This window comes from Pollicipes pollicipes, unplaced genomic scaffold, assembly GCF_011947565.3.
Source record: "Pollicipes pollicipes isolate AB1234 unplaced genomic scaffold, Ppol_2.1 Scaffold_7261;HRSCAF=8764_pilon_pilon_pilon, whole genome shotgun sequence".
Lineage (NCBI taxonomy): Eukaryota > Metazoa > Arthropoda > Thecostraca > Pollicipedomorpha > Pollicipedidae > Pollicipes > Pollicipes pollicipes.
The window spans coordinates 11,123,970-11,139,676 of NW_023597054.1; the positions used below are offsets into that span (position 1 = coordinate 11,123,970).

General features: G+C 51.0%; 2 protein-coding genes across 3 annotated transcripts; one reads left to right on the forward strand and one right to left on the reverse strand.

Moving 5' to 3' along the window:
- Nucleotides 1–384: 384 nt before the first annotated feature.
- Nucleotides 385–9,602, reverse strand: LOC119113022 (poly(A) RNA polymerase, mitochondrial). 2 transcript variants are annotated; one of them, XM_037237339.1, is made up of 9 exons: nt 9,359–9,602; nt 7,884–8,080; nt 7,306–7,542; nt 6,704–6,919; nt 5,260–5,379; nt 4,252–4,337; nt 2,916–3,012; nt 2,162–2,306; nt 385–1,598 (listed from the first exon to the last, which is right to left on the reverse strand). In XM_037237339.1, exons 1-9 carry the CDS (start codon nt 9,417–9,419, stop codon nt 688–690), a joined length of 2,070 nt encoding a protein of 689 aa, XP_037093234.1. In that variant the 5' UTR covers nt 9,420–9,602; the 3' UTR covers nt 385–687. The 2 variants fall into 2 exon arrangements, with proteins under 2 accessions (XP_037093234.1, XP_037093235.1); XM_037237340.1 differs by lacking the exon at nt 7,306–7,542.
- Nucleotides 9,603–9,884: 282 nt separating this feature from the next.
- On the forward strand, nt 9,885–15,271 carry LOC119111836 (EEF1A lysine methyltransferase 2). The gene is made up of 7 exons (XM_037235670.1): nt 9,885–9,962; nt 10,780–10,900; nt 11,052–11,150; nt 11,817–11,901; nt 12,184–12,288; nt 12,654–12,790; nt 13,887–15,271. The coding sequence occupies exons 2-7, from the start codon at nt 10,851–10,853 to the stop codon at nt 14,083–14,085; spliced, it is 675 nt and encodes a 224-aa protein (XP_037091565.1). The 5' UTR covers nt 9,885–9,962; nt 10,780–10,850; the 3' UTR covers nt 14,086–15,271.
- Nucleotides 15,272–15,707: the final 436 nt, after the last annotated feature.

Genomic DNA, 15,707 nt, shown 5'->3' on the forward strand with positions numbered 1-15,707 from the left:
CGATCACGGGGCGGTCACGAAAAGAGGGGTGGACAGTCCGCTGCCGCGTTGCGCGGCATTATTTCAGGACACGCGACACTAGTGCATTTAGAATTGTCCCGACAAAATTCAGATGAGAATTTAGAGAATGCAGCCTTTAAAACCTTACAAATGTCATCGAATGAAGACGTTACCACGCATGAAGAGCCGCTAAATGGCGGGAGCGCGCGGGCAGACGGAACTAGGCCACTGATCTAGGGCGTATTGACCATCAAATTCTCAGCTGTCTTGTGTTGCCTGGAACACGCTTGGCAGCGGCGGTCTTCTCAGTGGTCAAACCCTCCGGCCGTGACCGGGGGACACGCCCCTATTTTCTTGCGGCAGGTTTATGGGCGTACTACCACCTCATACATTTATTGCGGATAGCTCACCACTGTCTGAATTCGTTCATGACATCGATGCTGCTAGTGTTTCATCCGAAATACGCAGCGAGCGCCAGGTTATGCATACAGCCATGACACGTACCGCTTTGGTTGATGCCATTTCCGTAGCCAGCATCTGTTAACGGAATTTTAGGGCGCGTCGGCCGCAAACGGTCATGCGGCAGCATCTCATAAAGGAGCTGTATTAATCCTCAGCTCATCACATTACTGTCTGCCGCAAGTGGCAAGTTGCGGCATGCCATTCACGCCAGTCCTGCTACACTCGCTATGATCCAGCCGTCCGGCGCTTTTTCTTGCCTTTGCTTTTCGACTTGGGCGCTGTCGTCTGGTCATGTGCAGTCTCGCTGCCCGGTGCTCTGTCAACACGGAGCTGGATGGAGCCCGATCCATTGAGTCCGTGGTGCTGGTCGGCCACCGCGTCACCACCACGGTGCGCGCTGAGGAACAGACCGGCCAGGTCCAGACTGTCGCTCGGTCGCTCCTTCGTCGGGAGAGGCGCTCCTCTTCGCTCCTTCGGCGGCGCTGAGGTCGCAGCGACCGAGGTCTGCCGCGCCACCGACCCGGCCGCCTGCGACGGAGCCCGCCGTAGCGCCTTCTCTGCAGCCGGCCGCGCAGCTGGCTCGGCCGCCTTCGCTGCGTTCCGGTGTGCCTTCGTGTCGGCAGTTGCTGGTTGCTGCTCCGTTTCAACAGCTGCCCGCCGCGGCTCTGTCTTGGCACCGCCTCGCCGCGACTCCTGGGCGGCGCCTTGCTGCTGCTCCGTCTCTGCGTCGTCGAACAGAGCGCGGAGCGAGAACGGCGCGCAGAGCGCCTGGCCGAGCTGGCCGGCGTCGGCGCCGCCCAGTAACAGCGGCCACCAGCGACCCTCCTCGAGCAGGCGCACCGCCTGCAGCGCCTCGACACCCAGCCGCCGGCTCTCCTTGGCCGACACGTTTTTGGTGACGTTCAGCTCGTGGTCGAGCGGGTTCTGCACGTACAGCTGACTGTCTGCCGGCCGCGGGAAGTCGCCGGCGCTCACAACCGACAACGCGCGCGTCTCCACGTCCTGCTCGGCGTAGAAGGCGAAGAAGCCGGCCAGCAGCTGCGACAGCGTCTCCGTGTTGGTTGTCGGCGGCAGAAGATTCGGATCGCGCAGGAACGAGTACACCGTGCCGTCCACCTCCACCGCGTCACACGGCCCTGCCAGCACGACGGGCGTTCAGACAGGGCACACGGTCGTCATGCCCGCCGCCCGTCGAAGCGAGCAAACGTCTAGCTGCCAGAGGACGGGGTTTACAACTGATTGCCACTCATTTCAAACTGATCGTGAAATCCTGATTACCTGTGCACCACTCTCGACTGCTATTCCGCGCAGATACCAGCTAAATCTCGTGCCGGGCTGTCATTCTTACAGGCTCAAATTTAAAACTTCCATGACTTCCACCGGAGTGAAAACTGCACCATTCTTTCTGATGAGTGCTCGGGTGCTTTCTCGGGGTTCTCCGGGTTCCTTTGGATGTCGACTCACACGGCAATGTGCTGCACCACGTGAAATCAACCAAACATCGGCCCCACCATCTCGTCTCCAGCTGCAGCCACGAATGTCCTACTGTCTCGACCGCCACCCTTCCACTACCGTCACGACGGAATATCACGTAATATTCCCTTCGTACGTATGACAAGTCTAACATCATCCGTCAACAGCTGTACGTGATCCAGATTTAACTGTTCGCCGGTAGGTGTCTGCGCAGTCAGACACTCACTGGCACGCCGCATCAGCTCGTTGACAGAAGGCAGGATGGGCACGGGCCGAGTCTGCAGGAAGTAGATAACCAGCAGGGTGACGCCGAAGTTGGAGATCCAGCGACCCGCCCCAGACGATCCCGATATGGCGTTGGTAAGACGCACCTGAAAACATCACAGCCGTCTAGCGGGCGCAGATGCCATAAGGTCCTGGTCATGGTGTGAACGCACCGTATTGCACTGTATCCCGTTACCATGCCGACGGGCTTACCGATGACGAGAAAAAATAACAGGCAAGGGCAAATCTTATCGCCCAAGGCTCAAAATGGCGCAAAGTTCAATATTCTAGAGCCGCAAACCACGCTGGAGGACAGATGACACCATCAGAGCTGCAATGATACGCAATTAAAACATCTCAGCAATACGTCCCTGTACTTTACCCACAAATGCTATTCCTCCGACGAGCGGCCTGAACATCTCATCACCAACCTCTCAATATAATGATTGACGGATTTCTACACAACACAACAGATAGCATTCATTCCAAACGCATGCCCCTACAACCCATAGGCTTTTTCGACGCACATATTGATGCGAATATTACCCAAAGAACTTGCAGCACATACAGCATGGACGGCAACTGGGCCTGAGGGCTGCTTTGAAGGGAAGTGACAGTGTTGTGGCCAACACGCTGTCGGCATCTATGGCTAGCCGGGCGCCAGTGGCGGGCGGCCGGGACGGCCGGACGACAGGATGTCCGGTCACTGACGGTACCTTCTCAGCCCAGTGTCGGACGGCGCGCACCAGCGGCGCCACGCGCCCGTCCAGCTGATCCCATATGTACAGCAGCTCCGCCATGTGCAGACCGCTCCTGGCAACGCAAGCACGCCACTTGAGGAGGTCATTCAAGTCGGGGGACATCAGATTCAGAGACAAACAGTCCGTTCGGGTCAGACCGGTGCAGACAATACCATGTGATGAGTGCTGGGCTGTGCCGAGCTACAGCCCGTCTGAGTCAGACCGGCGTAGACGATCCCACGTTCTGAGTGCTGGGTTGTGCTGAGCTACAGTCCGTTTGGGTCAGACCGGCGCAGACGATCCCACGTTCTGAGTGCTGTGCTGAGCCGAGCTACAGTGTGTCTGGGTCAGACCGACACAGACGATCCCATGTGCTGAGTGCTGAGCTGTGCTGAGCCGAGCTACAGTCTGTCTGGGTCAGACCGACACAGACGATCCCATGTGCTGAGTGCTGAGCTGTGCTGAGCTGAGCTACAGTCCGTCTGGGTCAGCCCGACACAGACGATCCCATGTGCTGAGTGCTGAGCTGTGTTGAGCTGAGCTACAGTCCGTCTGGGCCAGACCGACACAGACGATCCCATGTGCTGAGTGCTGAGCTGTGCTGAGCTGAGCTACAGTCCGTCTGGGTCAGCCCGACACAAACGATCCCATGTGCTGAGTGCTGAGCTGTGCTGAGCTGTGCTGAGCTGAGCTACAATCCGTCTGGGTCAGCCCGACACAGACGATCCCATGTGCTGAGTGCTGAGCTGTGCTGAGCTGAGCTACAGTCCGTCTGGGTCAGCCCGACACAAACGATCCCATGTGCTGAGTGCTGAGCTGTGCTGAGCTGAGCTACAGTCCGTCTGGGTCAGCCCGACACAAACGATCCCATGTGCTGAGTGCTGAGCTGTGCTGAGCTGAGCTACAGTCCGTCTGGGTCAGACCGACACAAACGATCTCATGTGCTGAGTGCTGAGCTGTGCTGAGCTGAGCTACAGTCCGTCTGGGTCAGACCGACACAACCGATCCCATGTGCTGAGTGCTGAGCTGTGCTGAGCTGAGCTACAGTCCGTCTGGGTCAGCCCGACACAGACGATCCCATGTGCTGAGTGCTGAGCTGTGCTGAGCTGAGCTACAGTCCGTCTGGGTCAGACCGACACAACCGATCCCATGTGCTAAGCTCAAAGCAGACAATCCAACGGCCGCGCAGCTTACAACTCACTCCATCAAGACGACGTTTCACCGAAGACTCAACATGCTAATCCAATCATGGCGTCGCCGTAGCAAAGCAAGCCATCTACACATTGTGATTTTCCCCAACACTGGCACCAACCTCTTCATACACAGGTCACAGTCGACGCCAGTTAACGACTGAGTAAACTTGATGATCGGGACTTTTGCCCTCAGGATTCTCCGCACCTGGGAAAAAGTGCATCAACAGCAGCAACAAAAAACACTGCAAGATATACCTTAACTTGGCTATCAAGTTCTACTACACTGTCCTGTTGCGATTATAACCACCAATTCACAAGAATATCTAAGTGTGGGGAAGCACACCCTTACTTTCATTCCCGTTGCCCAAAATTGAAACGCGTAAGTTGTTCAGTGCATTAGCGAGGAGCATTATTCACATAGATATGACAGTAGTATTAGCCTTATTCCTCGGAAAAATCAGGAGAATGGAGATAAAATTATGTTGATATTTCGGCAGCATGCATTTATCGAAAAAAACCTTACTTACCAACTTACTAACTAGAACTAATTTACTTCTGCTATTGTTTCGATAAAGGCATGTTGCTGAAATACCAACCGAACTATATCTCCATTCTCCTGTTTTTTTCCGAGGAATAAGGCTAGTACTACCGTCTTATCTATGAAAATTAAAAACCACAGAAAAAAATGGTGTATCATCATTTTACACGAAACCGAGCAAAACGCAGGCGCTCGATGGCCTGAGCTGATATGAACAATGAACATGCCTGTAGTGCTCAAATGTGCACCTCCAGCAAATCGTAGTCGAGTATGCAGATCCCAACTGCTAATCACTAACCAGGACCCCACAAGATGCAGGTTAGTTCGAAATGAGCATGAGGACCTCATCTGCCGAATTCATAGGATAGCAAATGCCATCTGCCTCCCTCTGACCGCCACACCAGCCTGACCGTGACTGCCGGACTCAAGAGGGCCAGCTCCACACCGTGCACTGCAGCCCCCCCCCCCAATATATCCTGACCGTGACTGCTGGACTCACGAGGGCCAGCTCCACACCGTGCACTGCAGCCCCCCCCCCCCCCCCCAATATATCCAGTGTGTCAGGCGGCAAGCTTTGACTGGGGCTCACCTGCTCACAGCCAGGCATTAGGTTGGCCATCAGATCGCTGATGACGGACAGGTAGCGGTGCCTCTGCACGTGGCTGTCGGACTTGGTCGCCATCGCTTGGAACGCCAGCCGGTCCGCCGCCTGTAGTGACATGGGTCGGGTTATCTCCGCATACGCCCTAGTGAGCTCCATTCCAGTTAATAACATCCAGTTCTTGCGAGCGAGAGCGAGAGCAAGAGCAAGAGCAGACAGCGAGAGCGAGAACGAGAGCAAGAGCAAGAGCAAGAACGACAGCGAGAGCGAGAGCAAGAGCAAGAGTGAGAGCAAAAGCAGGAGCGACGAGAGCGAGAGCCAGAGAGAGGGGGAGAAAGAAAGGGAAAAAAGAGGGAGGGGAGAGGGTAGAGGGTGAGGAGGGGAGAGGAGAGGGAGAGGAGAGGTAGGGAGAGGGGGGCGGAGGGAGAGGGAGAGGGAGAGGGAGAGGGAGAGGGAGAGTGAGAGGGAAGGGAGTGAGAGGGAGAGGGAGAGGAGAGGGGGGAAAGGGGGAGAGGAGAGGGGAGGAGAAGGGAGGGGGGGAGAGAGAGAGAGAGAGAGAGAGAGAGAAGAGAGAGAGAAGAGAGAGAGAGAGAGAGAGAGAGAGAGAGAGAGAGAGAGAGAGAGAGAGAGAGAGAGAGAGAGAGAGAGAGGAGAGAGAGAGAGTAGAGAGAGAAAGGAGAGAGAAGAGAGAGAGAAGAGGAGAGAGAGAGAGAGAGAAGAGAGAGAGAGAGAGAGAGAGAGAGAGAGAGAGAAGAGAGAGAGAGAGCTCAGCTTCGGCTCGAGGCTGCTGTCGTCGCGCGTGCGCGGCGAGAATTGCCTCTCAGCTCTGCTGAGCGAAGAAGTAGCGAGAGTCGCGCGAGAGCGCGCTTCCGCTCTGCGCCCGTAAGAGCCGTGACTCGGTAGAGCGCGCTCTCGTCGCCTCGCTGCTTCGCGCTCTCCGCTGAGAGAGCCGCTCGCGCCTCGCTCGCGCGCGCGCGATCGAAGCTCGGACGCGCGCTTCTCTAGCGCGAGCTCTCGCTCGCGCGAGCCGCGCCCTTCGCTGCCGCGCTCTCTGCCTAGGTCCCGCGCGAGCGCGGAGGAGATCGCGCGCTTCGCTCTCCGAAGCGCTATCGCGGAGCATAGACTAGGAGTAGATAGAGAGGGATAGAGAGAGAGAGACCAAACCGATTACACAACTTATTGACAGACAGGTTGAAATGGTGCACAACATGCCATAACTTATCATAATAAATACATAAAAAGTGTTAACAGATCTACCATGTCTAGCAAACATTAGTGCGAACCAAAAATGGCCATATTGCTCTCACACCATTGCAACATTTGGACCTGACAGCAGTCCATAGCCCAGTGCGGTTCTCCAACACGGCACCATTACACCCCTCGAGAACACCGACAGCCGCTCCGCCGCGCGCCACCACCAGGCCCGGCTCACCTCCGCTGGCCGCGGCTGCTCCAGCTCCAGCACCATGTCCACGTCACAGCCGTACCGGCCGAACCCGTTGGCGGACGAGCCGAACGGACGAACGCGCGCGTGCGGGAACAGGCCGGCCAGGCCACGCTCCAGCAGCTCGCAGGTAAAGTAGCGCAGCCGCGCACCCAGCTCGGTGAGTCGCGTCAGCTCGTAGTGGCGCAGCAGCTGCGCGTCCAGCTGTCAGCGGCCGCGGCATTAGTCGCACGGCGCGGCGACGCCCACTGCTGGGCGACAGTCGGCAGCAGACTGCGCTGCACTGAGGCCACGCATCTATGACAGTCGATGACTCAATGGACGCTCATCACGGGGCTAAGTAAAAGGAAGTGGAGTAAAAACGAGTCTAACACATCGGAGGTCCACAATTTATGCCAGTAAGGGCATGGGTGAGCAGCTCATATCAAAAGTTCCCTCATTGGGTCACATGCCAGTCGCCAGCCCGTCACCATCACACAAGCATAAGTATATACATGACGCAGGCTGGACTTCCCCGTATTGTAATAACCACTTGTCGACCGCGGAGGAAGCAAGTGGAGCGCGTCAGCAGCCGGCGCGCGTCTCCGCACCGTGGGACACTCAGTGATCTGCCTGGCGAGCTCGGCGTTGGTGCGCGCCACCTCCTGGATGACACGGGGCGGCGGCGGCGGGCCGTCCGGTCCGCCGCGGCCCGACGGTGAGCCGTCGGCGCGCAGCCAGAGCAACGGCGAGGTGACCGGCACCACGGAGTCCGGGTCCAGGTGGTGGGCGCGCGCCAACACCGCCTCCGCCTCCGCACGCGACGACAGCTCCACAAACAGAAAGTTCTGCCAGTACAGGTGATGGTGCACTTGTGAACATGAAGTTCCACTCTTGCAATCTCAGTGGTATGCAAACACTTTTGTCCACACAAGCCATGTCACCTCAATAAACAGACTTTCACAGATAGAGGCAACACAGTTTCCACAGACAAAAATATCTGCCAACATATGCAACATCTCTATAGAGAGAACCTTCTGCATACATAGTTGGGAACATCCTATGAACTGAAAAGTCTATCAATATTATCAGCTGATGGAAGTGACAACAACTCCACAAAGGAAATGCCTGCTAATGCATGCAATACTTTCTTATCAATGATCTGAAGATGCCTGTCCACCTGGACTACCTTTTTGTTTGTCTTGAAGTGAAACATCTTGATGATTGTTCCATATTGTTCCAAGTAAGATTCCAGTGGAACAGCTGAATTCACAGATTGAACCTGCACCAGTAGGCTTTGCTTTGCCTGCTTACGATGCAGTTCCCCAACCTCTTCAAATGTTAACAGCTTTCCAGGTCTACATGATGAGAATGTCTGTCCTTTACCTGAAAAATTGTAGGCTTGAAAACGGGCATGACATAGTTGCTAGGTTTAACATTATACCTCAGGCTTCCTTGCTTCCCTTATATTACTTCACTGCCTCGCATCATCTGCAAGACACATTAAGCATACAGAGGAGCAATGAAGGGACACAGTACCATTCATTTAGGGAACAGTTACTACATGCAACATGGTCATACAGGTATATCATGAGGGTGTGTTATTCATCATCAGTTTATATGCTAGTCTTCTTTATGAAACTTGGAATAACCTTCACAAATAACATTCTGACTGATAACACCACTACATAACCACACAACATTTTGGTCCTTTAAGTATGCAGTCATTTATATCAACCTATATTGTGTTTGTTGAATGAAAAATCTAGAGCAGTATGCCCCAGTCTTTTTAGGCTCATGTGCTCAAAGGATCAATTAAATTACTCCTTTCCTGGATCAAATTATTCACCCAGAACAAAACAACAAACCTCAATCCACATAAGCCATGTGCATACTTCCCTCATAACATGAACAAGGTTCCATAACCAGCTTAAAAGTCCAGAGTCCAGTCCAGTCCAGTCCTTTACATAGAAATTGTTTGCAAGCAACACACGTTAATGACAAAATTAAACTCTGGTATATCTCTAATGTTTGAATACTCCAATATCTGTGGAAGACCTGCACCTCTCTTTGGTTATTTTTGCAAGCAATTTATGGCTCATTGCATGAAGTGTACAAACCCACAAACGCTCGTGTCTAAATAATTTTCCAGCCAGCACTAATTTGTTAACAATGTCTGGACAATTATCTCTCTAGTCTTAAATATATGTTGACTGCTTCATGATAATTTAAATGGAACTCCCTCTCCCCCTGTTGAGACCTACTAATATAGGGCATCCACCTGTAATGTATATCAGTTTGATTCTAATAAGTACAAAGGCATCAATGGTAGCACATACATGTTCCATGGATACACAAATAAAGTACTCAAACCTAATCCAATATCTCAGGATCAATCATCCCTTTCACCATCTGTGGAAAAACATTAGCCAAGATTATGAATAAAAGAGTTATGTTGTTATCATGTTTCCAAAAACACTGGAATTATGAAAGATAGGTATTACACATTAACCTGACATGTTAAATATTTCGAAAATATTTCAACCGTAGATACTAAAAATACCATCACTGTTGTATCTTTATCCCTGTAATAAATACTAATACAACATACCCACTAGACGTACAGTGACACTTCACACCACACATAACATGTAAAAGACTTACCCCAGTTTCCCAGCCTCAAAAGCAGGAGAGAGTATCGGCGGTAGCAGGTTTGAAGGGCCATCACACGTTCTCAGATATGACCAAATACGCTTTAATCGAGACATCAGCCATCAAAACAAATCCAGAAAACTAGCCTAATACATCTGATGCAGTATAATATACCACACCACCACATGACATCTTGGCTATAATCTCCACACGTTATTTTTGAACCCCCCTCGTCATTCCCATATCAACGCTTCCTACCATCACACTCTAGGCACTAAACACATAAGCGAGCCGCATACAATGCAACAAAAGCGTCACAAATGTCATATAAAAGAATTCAGGTATTTCAGAAATATTTGGATTTAAAGAAAATTGTCATTTGTTTTCCCAGCTTTCGGTTTATGTGCTTCGTTCTGATTAAGAACATTATGAATTACTGTCATTTTTTGCATGTAGATTTTCTACTTATCCACCACGAAAAAGGCGATTTACAATGCAAATGGCACTGACCGAGTGAAAGCAGCGCAGATGTTTCAATTTCCGATCTCATCACCGTGATAGTCGCTAAATGGTGAAGGGTACCAAGTGAGGGGTGCGTGTACGCACGTTTATAAGGGTAAATAATACCGACATGGTTTTTGTTAGTCACCGCCCTGTGAAAGTTGCTGGTGTGAGTTTAAGACAACTCGCCAATCTTTTGCTAGGACTGTTTTAAGTCAGTCCTTGCCAAGAATGGCCCCTCGAACACACTGACAGCCATCGATCCTTGTCTCCATATAATTTAAAGCTGGCTTATTTTTTCCACAGTCTGTTAGGAAAGTATTTAGTACAAGTGTAATTATCTCAAGTGCATCGAGTAACTTAATTTTAACACATCATGCCATGCACATGATGTGCTAAAATTGGTATGGTCATGCACATGATTGCCTGGTGGTATGGCATGGACACTTATAACAACATTTTGTGCAAGATTAAACACTGAGCATGGGTTCTTGGATGTTGACCAAATGTGTATGACACTTGCAACCATATGTCTAGCTGTATGCCCACTGGGCTATTAACCTGTGGTGACAGCATGTGTCAATGAGGGCTTCCATTTTGCTTTACTCTCATGCCTGGCCTGAGTTATTTGTTGGGCACATTGCGCCAAGACAATGCTGGTTGAGGTCCTCATTATATTTGGGCAGTGGAAATATTCTCAGGAAAGCTTAGATCTCAGTCTGCTATCTTGCCACCATGATTCCTTCTGGTCTAGACCTTATAATGGATTGGTCACTTTGCTGCAAATCATCCATATTATGGCAGATCATATTACGGTCATATAGCTGTTTAACTTAGCCTGGTGGCCATTCATTGTCAGAACAGATCATCTCATTGGGATTTGTAGTCAAATGTTAGCAATTATGCTAAGCTGCCTGATTGGCCTTTTCAGGATCTGATTGATTCAAGTTTGCCTCATCTATAATAGGGGAGCCAGGAACATCTCAGCCTAACGGCTCAAGAGATGGAGGCAACTGAAGAGCTTGTTGGATCGGAGCTAGGCACTAAAGAGTTGTGAGTTTCATTCCACATTCAGAATTATCTTGAGCATTTTTTGTATTTAATGAGCCAGTTTATGTGGTTGTATGGTAGTATGTGTGTATAATAGTCTTTCATGCTTGCAGTATGCACAGAATACATATCATTGTTCTCCTGTTTTTTTCAGCTGGGATGCTACATACAGCCTGGAGATTGACAACTTTAAGTCGCACAAAGATGTAGGAGAAGTTTGGTTTGGGGAAGACTGCATGGACAGAGTCATCAGGTGTGCCAGAATCTACTCACAAACTGCTTTCTGTTGTCCATACCAACTTCATTTCCCATGAAGTTGGTAGTCCCTTGAAGTCCCTTCATGAAGTAGGGATGTGATGTACCAGCCACTTTTTATAATATTTTTGTAACAAAAATGTGTGCTTAAAATGTCTTGCTCCATGTTCAGGCATGGGGCAAGCTCAATGGCCAAAACAGTCCTTTCAGCAGTCCTGTCACCTTGTCGCCTTGTCTTGTCAAAGTCACCTTGTCTGCCTCATCCAAGGCGAAGCTACCTTTCTCTGTTGTGACCTCATTGATTAAGATTATGGTCACCCCAAAAAATCATTTCAGTCCACCCACTTGTATTCTGGGCACCCAAATGATGCTGCAGTTGCAGTATTCAAACCAGCCAATCCTCTGAAAGCCATGCTGCCATGGGATATATAGTATGATTCACCCCAAACAGACATTTACTGGGCAGATTTACATTACCTTTTTGGTCATTATAGCTAAGGGTGGATAAGACCATGCTACGATACTCGGCTAAAGGTGCCGATAGGGAACAGTTGCTGTTTATATCAGAATCAGTAGCTGTGACATGAGTGAAGATGACATTGAAACAGTGGTGTGTATGATGATCCCTATTTGAAATAGCTTTAACCTTATCCTGCTCTTTCAGGTATATTGAGAATAGCAGTGAAATAGCAAAAACATCCTCTATTTTAGACATTGGCTGTGGTAATGGGATATTTCTAGTCGAAATGGTGAGTAAATAATGTCCAGATCAGCTACATGTAAATGCTGATTAAATGAAAGTGTTGTGTCATGTTAGCAATGAGTAAACCCATTAAATATACAGGCATTGGCAATCATCATTGTAAGTCAGTGCAGTGATGATCTACTGGTGATTTAAGCCAAATGACCTTTTTGGTGATCATTGATCATGAAGTGAGTGCTCTAGACACTATGCTTTGCTGTGGACATTGTGGGCTATTCCTGACAGCCTTGATGTTTGTTCAATTGGTTCATTCCTCCTTTCGTGGCAGGCGTGTGCCGGTTATACAAACCTGACTGGGGTGGACTACGCAGAGGGTGCCATACAGCTGGCACGTATGGTGGCACAGGACAAGAAGGTGGACGTCACGTTTCAGGTAACATCTCACTGACATGTCTTGCTGGCATAGGGTCACTGGAAGCTGGAGAAGTGTCTGTATGCTTTGTGAGATATACATGACAGTGTTTGACGTCCATATTCACGATAATGAAAGCGATCCTAAACAAACACACTCTGCTTAAGAGGATACACAAGGCCGCGTTGCATATACACCGTTTACGAGATCTGAATTGTCAATCTGAAATATACGAACAATTAGGTATTCTTGTAATGCTATAAGTTGTGCTTAAAATGACGTATATCAAGTGGCCACCGTGCCTGGCTGGTGGTTGGCGCACAGGTGGCGCCATGGGCTGGCTGCGTACGGCGCCGACCTCGTCATGGAGCCATTCGCTGCCACAGGCGGCCAACTTCATGAGCGATCTGTCTGGTACGGAGCTGCCGGCCTGCCTGCAGCTCCAGTACGACGTCTGCCACGACAAGGGCACCTACGACGCCATCAGCCTCAGCCCGGAGCGGCCCAGGGAGCAGCGGCTCAGGTCAGTGTCGGTCCTGCCCCGCCCCAGCCGGGCCGGCCGCGTCCATCTGCGCGCTCCCTGGTATCACCAAACCAGTGACGAGCGGGGCTTCAGTTCGACGAACAACGTTCAGTTCAACGAACAATGGTCAAGGGCTGTCCACAAATTACGTTACGTGCCTGTGGAAATTTGCGACAAGCCGTTGTCCTTTGGTACCGGTTACGCCGGGCGAAACCCGGCCGCCTGGCTACGTTATGTCCCAAACAGGCAATGTGGGTTTAGTCCCAACCGATCTCGCAGCACGAAGTAAAGGCAAGCCTGTTGTTCATTTTGAGAGGAAGCCAACGATATCGCGCTTTAAGGTTTTAATGTTAAAAACTCACGTCAGGATAGAAGGTTACGCCCTATCATCCCTTCTGTATAATCTCTGTAAGACTTCAAATCGCCTCGTCACCGAGCTGGGCGCACGCGAACATGTGCAGACGATTTCGCCCCGCCCAGTTTGAATTCACCCAGAGATGTGTGACGCTCCATCACGCTTCATAAGTCATGGCGAACGATTTTAGCGTGGCACGTAACGCCTTGATAACGTCAGCCTTGTCCCAGACCGGCTGCCTCGGCCATTGTCAGCTGATGGTCAGACGGTCCACTCAAGCGATATTTGCGGGGCGTCAACCTGCGCACCTGCCACACATCATATTCAGTGTCAGGCTCCAGTGTGTGTTCTGAGCTGCTTGGACAACTTTGGTAGCGAAAAGCGAAGTGATTCATAACTCACATTGTATATTTTATGGAGGCGCATTGCACAGCAAAAACCTGGGAAGTTGAGCTTCGGCGGCCTGGCCACCGCTGACTCAGCCTCTGTATCCACGGCTTGCAGCTCCGAAATGGTCCCTTGATGTCGCGGTGATAAACCGCTAACTCACTTTTATCACTGTAATGCCATCTCACGCGCAGCCATAAGTAAAATGGTCAAATGTACCCGACTAGCCCCACTGGGCTCATTTGATGCGTTGGGTATTAAAATGCCCCCTCTGGCGTGGCCCGCCGCTTCATCAGTAAGCGGCTGGCTCGGCGCGCCTGCGCCGCCTGACTGCGCTGTGTCATGCGTGTCCAGGTACCTGGACAGCGTGCGACGGCTGGTGCGGCCGGGCGGCCTGCTGCTGCTCACCTCCTGCAACTGGACGGCCGACGAGCTGGTGGCGCACTTCTGCCCGGCCTTCAGCCGCCACCACACCGTGCCTGCGCCCAGCTTCTCGTTCGGCGGCTACACGGGCAGCGTCGTGTCTACGGTGGTGTTCCGCAGGCCAGACTGATGAGCGCCGTCGGCCCTGCGCTGCTCGGGTGGCGCCAGTGGGGAGCGCGCCGGCACCGCACACTCCGGTGCGGCCGTGACGTCCCAGGTGCACGGTGTGGGCTCGGCGAGGGCGCGCATGGCGGGACGTTGGCGAAGCCTCGGTTCGTAACAAGTTGAGTTGTAGACACGCCGGGACATCGGTCTTTACATGTACGTGCTAATGTACCGGAGGATGTGGAAAACAGATTGCGCCGAACTGAAGTACCTCTGCCCTATAAACAGCACTGCCTAAGATCCAGCTGTGACGCTAACTATCGCGCTGCGTGCAACGCCCGGCGGCCCAAGGTCCAAACATGGGTTTACCAGGATTTATAAATATTTAATTTTCTTGGAACGAGGATTACATTCTGATTCCAGGAAAAGTGTATCAACCTTGTGGTAGCCCCAGACACCTGAGGACGTCTGGAAATTTCGAGGACTAAGATAACGGGACGAAAGCCTGCTGAATGTGAGGTGTATCAAAATAGCCTATAAATATTGATTAGGAAATGCCTTAACCTCGTAATGAAGTGCGTGGCCGTCATTTTACGTTTGCAGCATTTCATGATTTCGTCCCACGCCACCAAAGCTGCACGCGTCAAAACAAGCAAAGGTACATGATGACGAAGCAAAAACATTTCCGTCACAAAATTTACCCGCTCCTTTGATAGACCTGACGACAAACAATGGACTTCTTCCCTGTTTATCCTGATGTTTGCACATTTGGTACCAAATTGGGTCATATTAAAGTGTCAGCATGAGAAGGCCTACAACGGAGCACTCGTCTCTGTGTTTGGAGGTCACGACGCAAAGAATGACACTAAATGCATGAGGACAAGCCTCAAATGTCTACATAATCGGCTTGAGCGAGACTTCGGTACGCGGCACGCATTCTTAGTTCGCAACGTCCGGGTGGTACGTATGTGCTGTTTCCAGAGATTGGTATGAGTTTGAATAAACAACCACTCATTGACCAACGTAAGGAATAGCTAGACCAATCCTGATGAAGACGCTCTTAAATGGAATATTCTACGTTTGAAGGTATCGAGGCAAGTATGACATGTGATGGGAAAATCCTCACTTGTAGCTTTTCGTATGTTTTTTTTTTAGTGCAGGCTGTTTAATAGAACGTGATTCCACTTTTGAATAAATATGCTCCTCATTGCGCCATCGTCAGATTCGTCATGGAGCGTCTCTATAAGGTCGAAGTCGTAGTCAGTCTTACCGTGTCAGAACTGTCTCTGCAGCGGACGGGCACTCATTTGCAGCACTTCAACTCGCTGCATGGTGGCTTGGTAATTTATGCGTGTGAAAACCCATGATCGTTACGTGCGCGTGTTTTGGCCCATACTGGTGGTGTTCCATACAGCCATTTTAGTCTGCGTGCCCAAAAGCCCATATCATTGTCGACGTCATCATAATTGTGGTGTTCTTGTATATTTTTCAGTGCCGATGTTTTTTAATTTCATTTGCATCCTCGGCTACGGCGCTTTTCTACGGCTACGGCGCTTTTCTACGGCTACTCTACGGTTATTTTACGGCGTTTTTCGATTCCCAACCTCATGTCCGTCAAACGGGTAAAACCGCCCAGCTGTTTTGTAT